The following is a 17,882-nucleotide window of genomic DNA, read 5'->3' on the forward strand; positions in this document are numbered from 1 at the left end:
TTTATTTCATCTAATCTAATAAATATCATCTAATAAATAATTCATATCACTGGATCATGACAGGCTGATAAAGAGTGAACTATAGTGGCTGAGCAAGTTATGGGCCGGATCATTAGAATATTAGAAAACGCTGTACGACGTTAAACTGTGAAAACGCCATACGGCGTATGACGTGAAAACGGCGTTTTGATATGAATGGCTTGCGATAATAAAGCACCTATAGCCTGCGCGTTTTATTTTGAAAGTCGCGTCCGGAAGCCGCGCTCCTGTGTGCTGGTCCTGATGGAGCAGTGATGGAGGAGTGATGGAGTCCGCGCTCCGCTGCACGTCCTCATCAACAACCTGATCAGAACCGTCCCTGATCCGCGACTATCGGTGACTCCTGCACAGGTGACATCACGTGCTTCACGATCATCACACACACACACGGGTGTCTTTGTTTTGATCGTTCAGTCTTCGGTTTCTGTCTGTCAACCTGATTATGGATGATTGCGGTTGAAGGTGACGTCATATTTTCGCGGTCGGTAAACGCGGTGCAGGTTAATGTCTCAGTGGCACAGCAGGTCATTTCCGGGATGTAGCGGCCCGCGTCCACTGAGCCGAGTTTGCTTGTTACCGTCTAACTATTCTGCCGAGTGTTGGATTGATCCGTTGTTTTGCTTCACCACATGTGAGACCAGATAACAGTCCGGAGCCCCAGGGTCACAGGTGTGGGTCTGTGCAGTCGATGAAACATGTGTTTCCATTGCAGCATTATGTTGGCGAGGAAGGGCCTCCTGCCTGACGGCTTCCTGCTGACCCGGCTGGCGGAGGACCAGAACCAGCCGAACCGCAGCCGCTCTAGGGCTCAGCGAGCCCGCTTCATCACCAAGACCGGATCCTGCAATGTGGCCCACAAGAACATCAGAGAGCAGGTAGCGCTCCGCCCCTCGTCATGAGTCCTGTTTGTAATGAGGTCCACAGGGTTCTGTAGAGTGGACCGCTCTGTTCCACCACAGCAGCATTCAGAGACTGCCAGCTGGTCTACCAAGGCCCCCTCTGAGCCGGACGCTCAGACAGCAGGCGGTAAATGTGGCGTCTCTCTGCTTGTTTCAGGGCCGCTTCCTGCAGGACGTCTTCACCACCATGGTGGACCTGAAGTGGCAGCACTCCCTCCTCATCTTCACCTCAGCCTTCCTCTGCTCCTGGATGCTCTTTGCTATGATCTGGTGGCTTCTTGCCTTCGCTCATGGAGACCTGGAGCCCCGCGACCCCAATGGCGAGCCGGGCCCTGTCCCCTGTGTGACCGCCATCCACTCCTTCACCTCTGCCTTCCTCTTCTCTATCGAAGTCCAGGTGAGAGCCGCCGCTGCCGGCTGAGCGCTGCAGCTGTTCGTCCTGTGGTAACTCTGACTCTGGTGTCCAGGTGACGATCGGGTTCGGTGGCAGGATGGTCACAGAGGAGTGTCCACTAGCCATCACGGTGTTGATCATCCAGAACATTCTGGGGCTGATTATCAACGCCGTCATGCTCGGCTGTGTGTTCATGAAGACAGCGCAGGCGAACCGGCGAGCAGAGACGCTCATCTTCTCCAGAAATGCCGTCATCGCCCCTCGAAACGGCCGGCCGACCTTCATGTTGCGAGTGGGAGACCTGAGGAAGAGCATGATCATCTCGGCCACCGTCCAGCTGCAGGTGAGCGTGCTCTAGCACAGCTTGGCCAATCAGGCTGCGTCCGGCTCTGACTGACAGTTCCTTTCCAGGTGATCCGGCGGACGGTGACGGCAGAGGGCGAGGTGATCCCGGTGTGCCAGCTGGACATCCAGGTGGAGAACCCTCTGAGGAGCAACGGCATCTTCCTGGTGTCTCCTCTGATCATCAGCCACACCATGGAGCGAGGGAGTCCTCTGTACGAGCTGTCCGCCCAGTCCTTGTCCTCTGAGGACCTGGAGATCATCGTCATCCTGGAAGGTAAGGCGCCGCCACGCGTGCCCGGATCCTGGTCCTGCTGTCAGCCGTTCAAAGATGTGTTGCTTTTTCTTTCAGGAGTGGTGGAGACGACGGGCATCACCATGCAGGCCCGGACCTCCTACACGCCCGAGGAGATCCTGTGGGGGCGGCGCTTCGTCTCCATCATCACAGAGGAGGAGGGCAGGTACTGCGTCGACTACTCCAAGTTTGGGAACACGGTTCCAGTCCGAATTTCGTGTCTCAGCGCCAAGGAGCTGGACCAGACCCGAGGGGTGCAGGAGGGGGGGTCAGAAGCACAGCTGCAGGGGTGGGGGCTGGTCCGAGCCGGCAGAGGAGGATTCCGCAGGGGAGGCCGCGCCTGTGAAAGCTCCGCCCCCCAGCCCTGGTACGCCCAAACAGAAAAGCCAGAGAAGGAGGCGGAGCAGAAGGGACAGAAGAAGACGGTGCAGCTGGAGGTGATTGGACGACAGACAGATGAGGACGGACTCTGAGACATAAACAAACACTCACCTCCCACAATGCAATGCACCAGAGGAAGACGGGCATCAGTCAGAGCTGGAAAAAAGCTTGAATGTCTCTTTGATAATTATTTATTTATTTATTAATCAATACTCTGAAAGTTTTTTATAACTTCCTGTGACCTCTGACCTCCTGTCCACACAGAGCACAGCTGCTGATTATTGAGTATTTCAGTCTGTCCCTCCTGTTATTAGAAATGTTAGTCACATAAAGCCTGTGTGTGTAACATCATCTGTACGTTATATGTGATATTTAATTAATACTCATAACTTTGAGCTTTGTTTGGTGACGTCATCAGTAAATATCAGGTTCACATGTTTGACTGCAGTCAGGGGGTTCAGGTCGGTCTTGGTGCTGTCCTGAAACATGCTTGCTTGTGGGACTACTTTCAGCGGCGGACTGATCGTCGTGTCTCAGTTCAAACAGCACAGAGCGTCTTTTCTCTGGTTTTTATTGTTAAAGTCTGAACAGAAGGTTAGAAACACGCTGAAAAACTCTGTTTAGTTCATGTTAACATGTGAGAATAATCCTGAAACCCTGAGAGGTTTACTTCAGACCCAGCTCCACCACACGCTCAGCAGGGACCCCAGCAGGGCCAGGAGCGGGGTCGCCATGGTGACCGCGTGGCCGGAGTTGCACAGGTTGCTGTTGCAGCATCGGTACGTGAAGGAGATGACGGACGGAAACATCTGGCTGAGGCGGGTGTTATCACAGTCTGTGTACCTGATGCACCGACGGATGGTCTTCCCACCTGAGCCACCACACACACACACACACACACATACACACATAGACACACACACACCAACAAACACACACACAGACACACACACACACACACACAGAGTGGATGACCAAGAGGAAAACACAGCAATGAAGCAAAAACTGTTCAAAACTGAAAAGACATCACATCTTCTGTGTGCGTCTGTGTGTGGGTCTCTGTGTGTGTGTCTGTGTGTGTTGAACTGACCTCTCTCACTCAGAGACAGGCAGGAGTCTTCAGTCGTGCACTCCTGGACGGTCTCACAGCGTCCAGTGTAATCAGAACACTTGTAACAACGAAGGCCAGAACCTGGAGAAGAAGAAGATGAAGAAGAGGGTGATGATGAGCAGAGTGATGAAGAGAAGATATCTGCCTCAGTGAAGGCTTCAGGCTTCCACTCACCCACATGAAGCATGGCGGCGCCCAGCAGCAGCACCAGTCCCAGACAGCACCTCATGTTGTTTCTCTGAGAAGAGAAGAGGAGAAGTCAAAGCAGCAGGAGGAAGGTCGGCGGCGCTCCAGCTGGTGGGACAGCTGCAGACTGAGAGCGGCTCTTTGTCCGCTGACCATAAAGACTCTCTGTGAGGCAGAGTGACCCCCCCCCCGCTCACATGAGCCTGAGTCTGAGCATGAGTCTGCTAATGGACGAAGGCTGGGCCTTCATCATCATCATCATCATGTTTCAGAGATCAGAACGGGGTCTCATCGATCCTCTGCTGCTGTTTTGATAACCTGACTGAACGCCTCTTCAGGCCCTGATCAATCAAACAAAGAGGCAGCTGAGCTCGCAGCCTGTTCAAGCTAACGTCTGACTCTGAGCAGCAGTAGACTCATCACACTCGGATCAAAGTGGGGTCGTCACTGTCTGATTGTTGATGAAGATTCTCAGTCATCCAGGTCATCTTTAGTCAGGAGGTGGGAGTGAGGCAGCTGGACCAATGTCAATGTCAGCTTTATTTACAATGTCGCCCACCAAAGTGCTTAACGTTAAAATACATCAAATAAACTCAAACTGATAAAATACATAAAAGAAATAAACTGCAGTAAAATACAATAAAAACAAAGATACAATCATAAAACATAAAATCCCCAAGAGCTGCCAACACTCAGGCAAAGGCCGAGGTGAACAAGTGAGTCTTAAGTAGAGATTTAAAAGTGGTGGACCAGCAGCCAGCTCAGTCCCTTTCTAATCTGGATTTCTAAATGTTCTATACAAACTCAAATGAGGCAGAATGACCTGACACAACCATGAACCACGGTGTGTTCCTGAGGCTGCAGGCAGGTAACCGCACAGTCTGCACCTGTGAGCTATTTTTTAAAGCTACAGTAGAGAATATGAAGCTCCCCCTGCTGGCAGTGAGAGGAGTTACACTGTTGAAACAAACTGGGCTGCATGGAGGTGTAGCTCTGGATGTTAGCATGTCATAGCCAGCAGTGTTTGTCCTCACTGTCCATCACTTTCTTTTGTCCTCCATGAACTCACTACAAGCTGTGTAGCTACACAGGGTTTCCATGGCAACAGCTGCCCCTCCCCTCAGCTTTCAGACAGTGATGTCAAGAGAGACCGTCTCCACAGACACCAGATGTAACCTGGGCTGTACCTGCTGCTGATTGGCTGAGCGAGCTGGGTGTGTTGTGAGTGTGTTGTGGTCGCTGGGCCGTCGCCGTTCTATCAGTTCCAGCTCGTGACGGACGGGACCATCAGCTGCTGCTCACAGAGGAGCGACTGTGCTGTGTCCAGCTGCTGCACGAAGCTGACCGAGGCCTTTTGTGCAAACATTCATCTGTCACTTCAACAGCAGACACACAACACACACACAAAGACCCACACTGACACCACGGTGACCTCTGACCTCATTCAGCATCAGGCTGCAGTCTGAAGGCATCTACCAGGAACGCTCCTCTCCCCATTTCCCTTCATCATCATCATCATCATTTATTCACACAGCTAGCAGCTACGTTTAGCATCAGCAGGACACGCCGGCTTAGCTCGCCAGCCGCTGAGACGCACACAGAGCCGGGTTCCTCCTGATTGGTTCATCTGAAAACTAAAACGCTGGTGAATGTTAGAAGACCTGATGATGGCTCCAACAATTAGTCTGGTGGCGTTTAGTCCTGGTCCTGCTGCCTTCGACTGCCTGAGTGGGCAAAAACACAGTCCGAAGGTCCACCAGTACTCCAACAGGGTCCAGACACAAGGAGAGGCTGAGGAGAAAGGCAGCTCCGCCCAGAAACAAGCAGAGGACACACGACCAGACTGCCGTCTTCAGCAGACGTTTGTATGAAGACTGAACCACTAGAGGACCACACACCTAACAACTGAACCTGAGAGGGATCACAAACCAGGAAGGAGAAAACAAACATGGACGACAGTCAGCTCGCTGCTGCCGTCTGCTCGGACAACACCCATCAGGAAGAAAAGCAGGTGTGGATCAAGTCATGGAGAAGTCCATGGTTGTTTTGATATTCCCGCTACATCCTGTCGTCTTCTGGCGCCGTCTGCTGTGTCCCGCCCTTCTCTTCTCATTGGCAGTCGGGTCAGGACAGGAAGTGAACTGCCAAAGCCACACAGACCATCCCAGCATGTCGTCTCCTTCACTGGACGGACCCCTCAGTCTCCCAGCAGGTCAAAGCTCTGCTTTCAATGTCCAAAATCAGCCTTTGTCTCACTTCCTTCCCACGCAGCAGAGCTGGCAGGACGCCCTGTGTGTGTGTGTGTTTTCACCAAAGATGAAAACCGAGTCACTGTTGTGAGCAGTTACTGTGTGTGTGCTGACACACACACACACACACACACACACACACAAGCTCCTGCTTTGCTAATGCACTGAGAGAGGTGGAGAACAGGCACACGGGTGGAGCGCAGCGCAGTCCACACACATCAATCAATACACCTCAATGCAAACATCACACAAAGCCATCTGAGGGAGAAACCCTGCACGACCAGCTGCTTCACTCTGTTCAGTCTGCCACACACACTTCATACAGGCCACCTCCATCCCAGCAGAGCGGGTGGTGCCACATCTAACATGTGTGGAGCATTTCTGTCCACATGAACTCAACTATAATCAATACTTCAGAACAATTCAAACTCAGAGATCCCACCAATATGGGGCGCTGTATGCTCCATGCCAGCCTTTGGGGAAGTTTGAGGGCCATTTATGCCAGTTTTTGGATTTATCAGTTGGACAGGCTGCTCTAGCACATGTGTCACTCATATATTATGTGCCGCTGAAATTGGTATGTATGGCTCTTCCAGTGGTTCATCCAGCTCTGTGGCTCATATTCGGAATATTTGCGGAAGACAAGGAGCTGCACAACAGTATATAGCGGCTTCCTCAAACCTAAGTCGCCAGATGAGAGGAGAGATGGGCCCTCTCTGTATGACGCGCTGTAGCCTAATGTAAAATTGATGAGGTTTGATATACTAGATGAACATGAACTAAAACGCTGCATTGCGGAGATGAAAACTTAAACCAAAAGAATAAACCGGTGATGGACGTGCGCTATGGTTATGGCGCTATGATGTGCTGCGTTATGTTAGGACACGCTGTGGCCACCCAGCTGCTTCTCTCCTTCTAACACCGGGCCACCAAATATTCCCCATCACCATGACAACCAGACTAACAGAACGACAAACTACTCACCACTACTGTCCGTCCTCGTCCACCTGCTACACTTTGACAGGCCAGTTCAACTCTTCCCTCTTTCCAAGACTCTGAACACGACGGTCCGCTCGTCAACAGGAAAGTGTGAAGCTGAGAACAAATAAATACTAATTACTAATACTAATAATACTAATTATACTAATATGAATAAACGTTTTTAACAGTCAATGTGTTTTGTCTTTCTCCATGGCAACATGACTCTCTAGCTATCAGCTGGGATTCTTAAATAACTACGTCATAGAATGCAGTGAGCATTTGTTTGTAAATACATTAAATATCAATAAATCTGCCTTTTATAACAAAACATCTACACTAACACAGTATATATGATGCTGTCCCCGCTCCTGTCCTGATCCTTGGGCGGAGTCCTCCACTCCCTCACCCTGAATAATGCAGGTGGTGCTGCACTAAAGACCGGACCGTGGTTCTGGAAGGATGCTTTATCTTTGCCAGGCTGCACATCCAACATGGGGCAAACTTCAACAGGTCTCACCCTGTCTCACCCTGTCTCACCCTCAACACGCTTCTCTCGCTCCCTCCGGGCCCTGAGCTGCCTGGTTCACACACATCTCACAACACTACGTACACTGATACACAGAGTGATACAACGACTGATACAACGACTGATACAACGACTGATACAACGAGTGATACAACGACTGATACAACGACTGATACAACGACTGATACAACGCGCCAGAGCAGACTGTCGAACTGATGAAGTCCAAGCGGACAGTAAATGGCACCAAAACCTCCAATGAAGCGGCGCATAGCACTAACACAGCCAGACATGGCACTTTAGATCGCCACACACCACTTCAGCAAGCGAGGCGGGTCAAACGCCACTTTGGGATCTGGCCCCTGCTGGACATGTTGTTACTGCAGATTAAGTCACTGAGCCTGCCGTGTGAGGTCAGAGACCCGCTGATCCACAGCGCGGGTCTTATTATCGACCCCTGTCCGCTGAGCCCGCTCAAAGTAAACCCATCCCAGGTCCCGACCCGTTTCTCTTTAAATGAAACCATTTCAGATGATAAGGTGTAACGCGCGTGACCGGGATTATTATCTAGCAAAAAGCTCACGTGTGTTACGGTAGTAGGTCGCGGTTGTACCGGCTCCAGGACTCACCTCCCAGCCCCAGCTCGCAGGTCTTCAGTCTGGTCTGAACGGACCCCGGACAGCAGAGACACAGGCGGACTGACGAAGGCGACCTCTGCTCCGCAGGAGAACCGCCCAGAGCATGGCCGCGGAGCACTGTGGGAAACGTAGTTTACGTCACAGGGCTTGAAGGTGGGTTTGCCTCTATGACAGAGTTCCACACACAGAGGAGATATTTTATAAATCATCTAATTATTTTGTTCCCTGTGACGTCATAACCCCGGTCTGACGTGCCGAAGTCCCTCGTGCTTGCTTGTGGGACTACTTTCAGCGGCGGACTGATCGTCGTGTCTCAGTTCAAACAGCACAGAGCGTCTTTTCTCTGGTTTTTATTGTTAAAGTCTGAACAGAAGGTTAGAAACACGCTGAAAAACACCCTCACTTCATGTTAATGTGTCAGTATAACTCTGAAACCCTGAGAGGTTTACTTCAGACCCAGCTCCACCACACGCTCAGCAGGGACCCCAGCAGGGCCAGGAGCGGGGTCGCCATGGTGACCGCGTGGCCGGAGTTGCACAGGTTGCTGTTGCAGCATCGGTACGTGAAGGAGATGACGGACGGAAACATCTGGCTGAGGCGGGTGTTATCACAGTCTGTGTACCTGATGCACCGACGGATGGTCTTCCCACCTGAGCCACCACACACACACACACACCCCCCACACACACAGAGACACACACACCAACAAACACACACACACAGAGACACACACACCAACAAACACACGCACACAGAGACACACACACCAACAAACACACGCACACAGAGACACACACACCAACAAACACACGCACAGACACACACACCAACAAACACAGAGTGGATGACCAAGAGGAAAACACAGCAATGAAGCAAAAACTGTTAAAAAATGAAGACATCACATCTTCTCTGTGTGTCGCTCTGTGTGTGTGTGTGTGTGTGTCTGTGTCTCTGTGTGTCGCTCTGTGTGTGTGTGTGTCTCTGTGTCGCTCTGTGTGTCTCTGTGTGTGTCTCTGTGTCGCTCTGTGTGTGTGTCTGTGTCTCTGTGTCGCTCTGTGTGTGTGTCTGTCTCTGTGTGTGTGTCTGTGTCTCTGTGTGTCGCTCTGTGTGTGTGTCTGTGTCTCTGTGTGTCGCTCTGTGTGTGTGTCTGTGTCTCTGTGTGTCGCTCTGTGTGTGTGTCTGTGTCTCTGTGTGTCGCTCTGTGTGTGTCTGTGTCTCTGTGTGTCGCTCTGTGTGTCGCTCTGTGTGTGTGTCTGTGTCTCTGTGTGTGTGTCTGTCTCTGTGTGTGTGTCTGTGTCTCTGTGTGTCGCTCTGTGTGTGTGTCTGTGTCTCTGTGTGTCGCTCTGTGTGTGTTGAACTGACCTCTCTCACTCAGAGACAGGCAGGAGTCTTCAGTCGTGCACTCCTCGACGTTCTTACAGCTTTCAGTGTCATCAGAACACTTGTAACAGCGAAGGCCAGAACCTGGAGAAGAAGAAGATGAAGAAGAGGATGAAGAAGAGGATGGTGATGATGAAGTAGGAGAGGATGAAGATGAAACGAAGATATTTGCAGCTGGTTTTGAACATTAAACAGAGCACATGTAACTCACACCTAATACGCTACCTACTGAGCCTGTTAGCATTGTTAGCAGGTAGAGCTCCAGTCAGCACAGCTCTGACAGGATCTGAAGCTACAGCGCCCTCTGCTGGCCACAGCCATCCATAAGAACAGGAAGAACTGCTCACAACAACATGCAACACATAAAGCATTTTATTAATCTGTAATCTGGAGTGAGATGAGACTACAGGCATCTGTTCTGAAGCTGACTATGAGGACCACAGATTATTGATCACTGATTGCAGATATTCTACAGTCGGTACTTCTGGTGTGAAGTTCAGACTCACAGATTAGAACACAGGCTGATCCATGTAAACCTGTGAGCTGACCGTGAACCAGGACATGATTCTATCATTATTTCAGTGAAGGCTTCAGGCTTCCACTCACCCACATGAAGCATGGCGGCGCCCAGCAGCAGCACCAGTCCCAGACAGCACCTCATGTTGTTTCTCTAGAAGGAGCCGAGGCCTCAGACTCGACCGGAGGAACAGGCCTGCTGGGTGTGATGTCGGGTGAAAATGGTCGAACCTCGTCTGCTTTCCCCAGTGACTTCCTGTCATTTTTCTCCTTTGCTAGATTCTTACCACGCCTCTTACATGGAAACCCCCTAAATATAAATACTGGCTGGGCGGGGCCGAGATGTGGCAGCCAAGTTTACACACACATAAACACAATCTGACAACAGAAGCAGCGCACTAACACACACATCACTGTACATAACAGAAACATGTTTCAAACAAGTTATATAAATCCTAAGAGTTAGCATTCTTCTAAGTTAGCATTCTTAGCTTGACAGGTGGGTCTGGACCCAGCTCTGCTGTCCCAGTTGCCGGTGCTTATCTTCAGGTGCTGACCTCCCTGACATCAGAGCAGGGATTGCAGCCTCCACCTCTGTCCCACACACAGAGCTCCAACAGCAGACTAAGTTCCGCTGTGACATCATTTCCTGGTCTGAATTAAAACCGCTCATTCCAGTCCAGGATCGAGACATTATCTCTATAATGATTATATATTCTTACTGCACTGTGATTTATTTGACAGGCCTCTCATCATTGATTGGTTTGGACCTTTCTATCAATGATCAACCCTCTGGACAGAACATCTCTGCTCAGACCGACCCTGTGGACACAGACTCCCTCCTGCTGGAAACACACGTTTATTTCTGCAGTCAGAAAACAACAAACAAAGTTCATGCAGCTTGTGAAAGGGATAGAAGCTTTGTCCAGGCTGACGTCTGCCTGCTACACATTCAAACACTCCAGCAGCGTGCAAACAAACATGGCAGCATGTGGAGAGGCTCCGCCTCCTTTCCACCATTTTGGCACAATCATGAAACTCGGAAGAAAAAGGAACTCCATAAAACCAGGCGGTGTGTGTGTGTGTCTGCATACAGTGTGTGTGTCTGTGTACAGTGTGTGTGTGTGTCTGTGTACAGTGTGTGTGTGTGTCTGTGTAGTGTGTGTGTCTGTGCACAGTGTGTGTCTGTGTACAGTGTGTGTGTGTCTGTGTACAGTGTGTGTATCTGTGTGTCTGTGTGTCTGTGTACAGTGTGTGTATCTGTGTGTCTGTGTGTCTGTGTACAGTGTGTGTGTGTGTCTGTGTACAGTGTGTGTGTGTCTGTGTAGTGTGTGTGTCTGTGCACAGTGTGTGTGTCTGTGCACAGTGTGTGTGTGTCTGTGTACAGTGTGTGTGTGTCTGTGTACAGTGTGTGTATCTGTGTGTCTGTGTGTCTGTGTACAGTGTGTGTATCTGTGTGTCTGTGTGTCTGTGTACAGTGTGTGTGTGTGTCTGTGTACAGTGTGTGTATCTGTGTGTCTGTGTGTCTGTGTACAGTGTGTGTGTGTGTCTGTGTACAGTGTGTGTGTGTCTGTGTAGTGTGTGTGTCTGTGCACAGTGTGTGTGTCTGTGTACAGTGTGTGTGCTGCAGCCAGCCTGACACTCCCAGACTCGTCCAGACTCGTCCTGATGAGACTCTGTCTTTCTGGAACAGCAGCTTCACTGTGACAGAGCCCGGCTCTGACCGCTCGGCTAAACACACACGTGTGTGACATGCAGGTGTTGTGTGTCTGTGCTGTCAGCTTGTGGTTGTTCTGATGGTTGTGTGTGCATGTTTCCACTCTTTGGTTGCTTTGCTGCTGACCTCTGCTCCGTCTGTCTACATGTGTCATGAAGGTCTGATTCCATTTAATCCAGATTAAAGGAGCAATTTGTCATACTTATTTAACCCTTAGCAGGAACGGCTCTGATGTCTCTGTGTGAGGAAGAGGAGGCTCCGTGCTCGGCCGGCCGCTCCGTCCTGCGCTCTGACGTCTCCTCCCTGAATAAATGTCTCCTATCCGGACTCGGCGGTGGGAGTTCAGAGACCGCTGCGTCTTTGTCCTCACAGAGACGTTGCTCAGAGACAGAGTTCTGGACGCCTCCGTCCAGCTGGACCGGCTGGTTCGGTGCTGACAGACGTGCAGCTCTGTGCGGTGAGGCTCGCCGTGGCGGCTGCTGTGTTTACATCAGCTCAGTTTCTACTTCCTGCTGCTCCCTGGTGGAGCAGAGGCTGCACTCCACAGACCAGGTCCAGCTCTGAGCCTCACTCTGTTCTACACTGATTTCATCACACTGTGAGTCTCAGACATGTGGAACCAAAAGCACAGCAGTAAAAAGAGCGCCCCCTGCAGGAGAGACGAACTGCAACTAAACTACAAATCGCTCCTTTAACTGAGCCTCACAGTCATGCTGTGTCCTTGGATGTCTGTCTAGGCTTGTGTGGTGGTTCAGTCCATCACTGGGTTCACCTGTTAGATGTCAGGATAGAACTCTGTGTTCACGTCCACGTTGTGCAGGACAGATTTCTGATCAGCGGACATTCTGTTCAACACCTCCGTTGAGAGCGAGTAGCTGCTTCCAGACTTTTCCTCGAACCAGCTGTCCAGTGCTCGCTTGCCATCAAAGTTGTTAATAGGAGGCCCGTTGACGGCCACAGTCAGCAGGTCGTTCATTTGCTCCACAGTTAGCCGAGAGCGGTTGTTCTTCCACATCTTCTGCAGAGACCCTCGACCTTTATCACAGCACGCCGTGGAGCTTGGCAGGACCCTGACCAGCTGTGCGATGCGGTTCAGGAGGGGGAAACGCTGCTTGTACCTGCAGATGTGACAGATGACCTCCTTCATACTGAAGACATCTGCTTTCAGATCCTTCCATTCCACCACCAGGCCTCCCAGGGCCTCCATCCGGGCCTGGCATCCCTCCTGACCTGCCGATGGAATTGACTCCAGGTGGCTGAGTATGACCTGGAGCTCCTCCTCTCCATAGGCTTGTAGGTCCTCGTGGCTGTGAGGCCAGGTAGACAAGTCCAGAACCTTACAAGCTTTGGCGAATGAGCGGCTTTGCACGTCGAGCCTCTGGGACAGGATAGCCTGGCTCCTGCTGCAGATCTTTTCTCGGATGGACTGGAACTTGGACTCAGCCACACGCAGATTCTTCAGAGCAACGCCGTTAAAGCTTTCTCTGAAGTTTTCCTCAAACTCCTGCATATATTCTCCGGGACAGTCCACCAAATGACCAATCTCCTGAATGGCCTCCTCAATCTTGGCTTCTACCTGTGACACCAGCAGGTGCTCTCCCTGGAAAGTCAGAGCTAATCGTGAGAGAACAGCTATGATGTCCAGCAGGAAGTAAATGAGTTTCACTGACTGGTAGTCCATGAGGAACTGGAGAAGGGTCAGAGCGATGGCTGCAGCGTCAGCCCTCTGCGTCTGGCTGCTGATTTCCTTCAGGTGTGTCACCACTTCCAGGTAATCCTTGATGAGGGCGTTGAGAACGTTTGGTTCTCCGATGATCCACCGTATGGCTCTGATGTCACCCAGGAACTCTGTCTCTTCTGACAGTGTGGGAGCCGTGGACCGCAGCTCAGTCATCATGCGTGGAGAATAGCGGTAGAAGCTGAGGAGCTGTTTGAGGTTGTTTTCCAGGTCTTCCAGACAGGAGAGCTCCTTTCCACTGATGGCATCCAGCACTTCCAAATGAGGCCGATGGATCATGATGGGAAGGCAGAGGATCCAAGGAAAGGTCTTTTGGACAGCGATGTACAAGTTGGCTCTCATTCCTGCAGAGATGTTGGTGCCATCCACTCCCAGACCCACCACCAGCAAGTCCTGAACCCTAAGGCCTACCACACTGAAGGCCCGGTCCATCACCTGCAGGTATCCGTCCACGCTGGCCATGCTCAGTCTCTGCAGGGACAGGAACTCTGTGTTGGGGAATCCCTCATTGGTTAAAAACTGGACATAGACCGCCACCATGTCTGAGAAAAGATCGTCGTTCTGGGCATCCATTATGATGCTCAGGAAGGGAGACAGGCGCAGCTTTTCAGCCAGATCCTCTTTTAAAGCCCGCGCAATGTGGTGGATGAGGATCTGACAGTCACCGTCATTCATGTACTGATCCACCACTTTCAACTCACACTTCTTCAGCAGCTCTGCCAGCGGGCGGAGGTCAGAGAAGGGCCGGCCCTCCAGAGCCAAGTGATACGCTGCGTTGAACAGCAGCATCATGTTCTTGCACATCTCCTCTGTCTTTTCCGGATGCATGCGCAGCTTGTACAGCTGCAGACACTTCTTGTGCAGGTTGCTCTGGCTGTGCAGCTTGATGGTGTGGATTTTGAACTGCTTGGAGCCGATGATAAAGGCAGAGGTGCGAGACGACTGGACGGTGTACTGACGGCAGACGTGACACCACATCTCATTCAGGGTTGGTGAGTAACGCAGAAACCAGAACTTCTTCAGCCACTCCTGCTTGAAGCGACGAATCCGTCGACCCGCCCCTGAGGAGAGCTTCGATGATTCCTCTGGAGAAATCACAAGATCTGCAGCGATTGATTCATCAGCCGAGTCCACATCCTGGTCATCCTCATCCAGACCCGCCTGCGTGGGCGTCAAGGGCTCCATCCCTGCAACCACAAACATCAAATCCTTTACTGCCTGTGCACCCAGGAGACTGGTATTTCTGTTTAGATTGCCATTCATTCAACAGTCTCAGGAACCAAACCGATCCTGGGGAGCCTCCATGTGTTAGCATGCTAGCTCAGCTAAAACAAATTCACAGTATTGATCAAAGATTTTTCATTTTTCCTCACTCACCCTGAAAATCCTCAATGGGGCCTTGCTCCGGGTGTGGCGGTGCCTGATTAGACATCTGCGGCCTGACCACCTCCCCCTGTTCTCCCCTGAGACGGGACAGCTCCTCCTCCAGCTCGAGGATCCTCCTCTTCAGTTTGACACAATTGGGGCAGAAGGAGGTGGAGGGTTCCTCACTGGTGGGGTTCTCCTCCTGTTTCTGCTCCACCTTCAGGTCAAGAATGCTGCACCTGCTGGACCCTGACTTTCCAGAGTCCTCAAGAGAAGCTTGTAGGACTTCTTTGAAGATGAGCTCGATCTTCTTCCTCTTGGCAGGAGGCTGGCTGCTGGATTCTTCGCTGAGCTGTTTGCCCTGCAGAGCTGACCGCAGGCAGGGAGACTTTGAGTCCTTCTGAAGGCCGAGCGGCGCCGCTGGCTTCCCGGGATCTGAAACAAAACCGTTTCTCAGTTTTAAAGGTGCAACCCAACTAAGCAAAGGATGTGCATCCAGGTCCTTCAGTGTCCTTCATGTGTTCATACAGACAGGTGGACATGAGTGAAGTCATGATGATAAAATAAAATGTATGTTTTCGACCACTGACATTACTGCTGTTTGACAGAGATATAAACTGGTACAACAGCACCACCTGCTGGAGAACTGGGTGCAGGGCTTCTAGCCTGATGCATTAAAGGGAGACTCCGTCCTTTTCCAGCTGACTGTGCTGCGTTGCTCTGCCTTTTAATCTACCCCTCCCGTGTTTGTCTTTGATGATGTCCCTCTATCTCACCTGCGTCCAGGTTGCGATCGATGCTGTCCTGGGAGACACAGTGGAGCCGCTTGATGTAGTCCTTGCTGTACCAAACCCTCAGTTTCTCTCCAGCCTCCAGCCTCCGGCACGCTCTGAAGTAGATGTTCTTACCGTGCTGAAACGCCGTCAGGTTCCTGTCACTGTCCCCCGATGAGGTGCGCACAAACCTGCAGGTCGGGGACGGACATGCTGAAGGACAGACACTCACACAGAAAACAAAAGCCTCTGTGGGTCTCACCTCATCCAGTTGGCTTTGGTCTCATCGCTGCCGTCGATGGACTGATACGTGTTGTTCACATCAACCACCTGCAATGTCAGGACAGACAGACAGAGTGAGGGGCGATCAGGGTGAAAACATGTCCACCATCTTGGACTTACGATCCAGGAGAAGAAGCCAGTCGATCTGTCTTGGGACACCAGTTCCCCCTCGTACGGGCCGAACACTGCCCCTTTAGGGACTCCTGTGTCCGCACAGCGAACACCCACCTCGTCTCCCTCTGAGAAAACCTCCAGGCCTGAAGGGACCGTGAGCTCCGCCCTGTTGGCCGACCCCAGGGCCACAGGTGTATCAGGGACAAACAGCGGAGGCCCGTGGGACGGACACTCCTTCTGGAAATAATCCTGACATTCCTCACAGACTGGAGGACGAACACATGGTAATGTTAGCATTTATGCTAAAATTCCTTAATGCCAACACTTCATCTTTCTGTAATCATATGAAAGGATCTTTGATCATCATTGATAATTGATTGATCACATTAAAACAGTTTTATGATTTACTCTGATGTTTGATTCACTCTGACGTCAGCCTGATGCTAAAGTTCTTTCCTTTGGATTTATTTGCTCATGTTTTATGCTAACCTTAGCGCTCTTCATGCTTTAATCTCTAACATGTCGGTAGTTTCTATGATAACCTGGATTAGGCCTGAAGGCAGCTGTGTGTATTCGGGCTTCTGCGGCAGCTTACACCACAGGTCCGGCTGCTCGCTCATGGTGGGACCATGCTGCTGAAGTTCAGCTTGGCGTCTGTTGGACCAATCAGAAGCTGGCGACCAGGACAGCTGTGCGGCGCCCCCCAGCGGTCAGAGTCTCAGCGGGGCTCCTTTAACAGGACAGAGAAGAAACCACAGTGTGTGTGTGTGTGTGTGTGTGTGTGTGTGTGTGTGTGTGTGTGTTAGTAATGGTCTCACACAGAAGCAGTCTGCCTTCATCATCAGTATCGATAGATAAAGTCTGCAGCGGCTCCTCCGGCTGCAGGAGACTCTTTCACACTGAAAACTAACTTGGTAACTTTGTGTCGTTAATCTGCCGTTAAAGGCGGAAACGGGCGGATTATTGTCCCGTGCGGGGATCTGCGCCACGCTTTCTCTGCAGGCTACTGGCGATCTGCCTGCTGTTTTCGGAAGCCATTTTCACTGGCCACAGTGGCTACTGACACGGACCAACCTGGTGCGGACGCGCAGCGGGGACACAGGCTCTCTGCCCGGGGCGACGCGTCGCTGTCCGGCCCCTCCCCCCGGCCGCTGGCCGCGCGGCCGCCCGTCGATGTAAAGTTTGCCGTAAAATTTTGCAGCGACTCAGTGGCCTCTCCGCGCCGTGGCCACCATTTTTTATCACAGGAAATGACATGGAAAAACGGAAGAAAGCAGCTGCGCAAAAATTAAAGTTAACCGAGAGAAATAGAGACAGCTGTCCGGACAGAGCGGCCCGAGAGGCGGCCCGGCCCCGGACTGCTCTACGTTCCGCCCGGAAAAAGCCCCGAAAGCCCCTGAGACACCCGAGCAGCATCCGTGTACACACTGATTATACAGACATGATCAAACATCACAGTCATTACACACACAGTGAGGAGCGGTGACGGACCACACAGACATTATTCCTGTGTCATCACGTGGAACGTGATTACAAAGACACACAAACACAACTTTATCTGTGCTAGAGCAGCACGGCGGCGAACAAAACACACAGCAAGCGTCTGCACAGCTGACACACGGCCGCATGAGAAACCATTCGTCTTTAATAAATTATCTTATCTTAAATCTCAGTTTTTAATAAAATGAAACTTAAAACTAGCAGAGGATGGTTTCGATCCATCGACCTCTGGGTTATGGGCCCAGCACGCTTCCGCTGCGCCACTCTGCTACACGAGCATACAGCCCGCGCTGTAGCCTATATGTCCTTACTGCAGGCGGCAGGAGGAGCTGAAACGTTCGACCAAACGATTATCATTTAGATATGAATGTGTTCACATTACAACACAACTAATGACGATGATGATATAACTGCTGCTCCAAATAACGTCTCTCATAAATAGTGACGTGAAATCAAAAT

The 17,882-nt window shown here is 51.3% G+C and overlaps 4 protein-coding genes across 9 annotated transcripts; 1 reads left to right on the forward strand and 3 right to left on the reverse strand.

Annotated features, from left to right (window-relative positions):
• Nucleotides 1-276: 276 nt before the first annotated feature.
• Nucleotides 277-2,713, forward strand: kcnj11l (potassium inwardly rectifying channel subfamily J member 11, like). 2 transcript variants are annotated; one of them, XM_028430827.1, is made up of 6 exons: nucleotides 277-390; nucleotides 752-914; nucleotides 1,096-1,335; nucleotides 1,406-1,675; nucleotides 1,744-1,951; nucleotides 2,027-2,713. In XM_028430827.1, exons 2-6 carry the CDS (start codon nucleotides 756-758, stop codon nucleotides 2,440-2,442), a joined length of 1,293 nt encoding a protein of 430 aa, XP_028286628.1. In that variant the 5' UTR covers nucleotides 277-390; nucleotides 752-755; the 3' UTR covers nucleotides 2,443-2,713. The 2 variants fall into 2 exon arrangements, with proteins under 2 accessions (XP_028286628.1, XP_028286626.1); XM_028430825.1 differs by lacking the exon at nucleotides 277-390 and having other exon boundaries at nucleotides 630-914.
• A 191-nt stretch (nucleotides 2,714-2,904) lies between these two features.
• On the reverse strand, nucleotides 2,905-8,152 carry LOC114451875 (CD59 glycoprotein-like). Of its 3 annotated transcripts, none has more exons than XM_028430828.1 (5): nucleotides 8,030-8,152; nucleotides 6,881-6,991; nucleotides 3,636-3,699; nucleotides 3,441-3,542; nucleotides 2,905-3,221 (listed from the first exon to the last, which is right to left on the reverse strand). In XM_028430828.1, the coding sequence occupies exons 3-5, from the start codon at nucleotides 3,688-3,690 to the stop codon at nucleotides 3,022-3,024; spliced, it is 357 nt and encodes a 118-aa protein (XP_028286629.1). In that variant the 5' UTR covers nucleotides 3,691-3,699; nucleotides 6,881-6,991; nucleotides 8,030-8,152; the 3' UTR covers nucleotides 2,905-3,021. The 3 variants fall into 3 exon arrangements, with proteins under 3 accessions (XP_028286629.1, XP_028286630.1, XP_028286631.1); XM_028430829.1 differs by having other exon boundaries at nucleotides 7,984-8,092; XM_028430830.1 differs by lacking the exon at nucleotides 6,881-6,991 and having other exon boundaries at nucleotides 8,030-8,132.
• Nucleotides 8,153-8,372: 220 nt separating this feature from the next.
• LOC114451877 (CD59 glycoprotein-like) lies at nucleotides 8,373-10,522 on the reverse strand. Its single transcript, XM_028430831.1, has 3 exons — nucleotides 10,025-10,522; nucleotides 9,401-9,502; nucleotides 8,373-8,688 (listed from the first exon to the last, which is right to left on the reverse strand). Exons 1-3 carry the CDS (start codon nucleotides 10,077-10,079, stop codon nucleotides 8,489-8,491), a joined length of 357 nt encoding a protein of 118 aa, XP_028286632.1. The 5' UTR covers nucleotides 10,080-10,522; the 3' UTR covers nucleotides 8,373-8,488.
• Nucleotides 10,523-12,067: 1,545 nt separating this feature from the next.
• Nucleotides 12,068-17,754, reverse strand: prdm11 (PR domain containing 11). 3 transcript variants are annotated; one of them, XM_028431902.1, is made up of 7 exons: nucleotides 17,735-17,754; nucleotides 16,519-16,653; nucleotides 15,930-16,189; nucleotides 15,790-15,857; nucleotides 15,531-15,718; nucleotides 14,767-15,189; nucleotides 12,068-14,576 (listed from the first exon to the last, which is right to left on the reverse strand). In XM_028431902.1, the coding sequence occupies exons 2-7, from the start codon at nucleotides 16,541-16,543 to the stop codon at nucleotides 12,427-12,429; spliced, it is 3,114 nt and encodes a 1,037-aa protein (XP_028287703.1). In that variant the 5' UTR covers nucleotides 16,544-16,653; nucleotides 17,735-17,754; the 3' UTR covers nucleotides 12,068-12,426. The 3 variants fall into 3 exon arrangements, with proteins under 3 accessions (XP_028287703.1, XP_028287701.1, XP_028287702.1); XM_028431900.1 differs by lacking the exon at nucleotides 17,735-17,754 and adding an exon at nucleotides 16,998-17,389; XM_028431901.1 differs by lacking the exon at nucleotides 17,735-17,754 and adding an exon at nucleotides 16,742-17,389.
• Nucleotides 17,755-17,882: the final 128 nt, after the last annotated feature.

Source organism: Parambassis ranga, chromosome 19, assembly GCF_900634625.1.
Source record: "Parambassis ranga chromosome 19, fParRan2.1, whole genome shotgun sequence".
NCBI lineage: Eukaryota > Metazoa > Chordata > Actinopteri > Ambassidae > Parambassis > Parambassis ranga.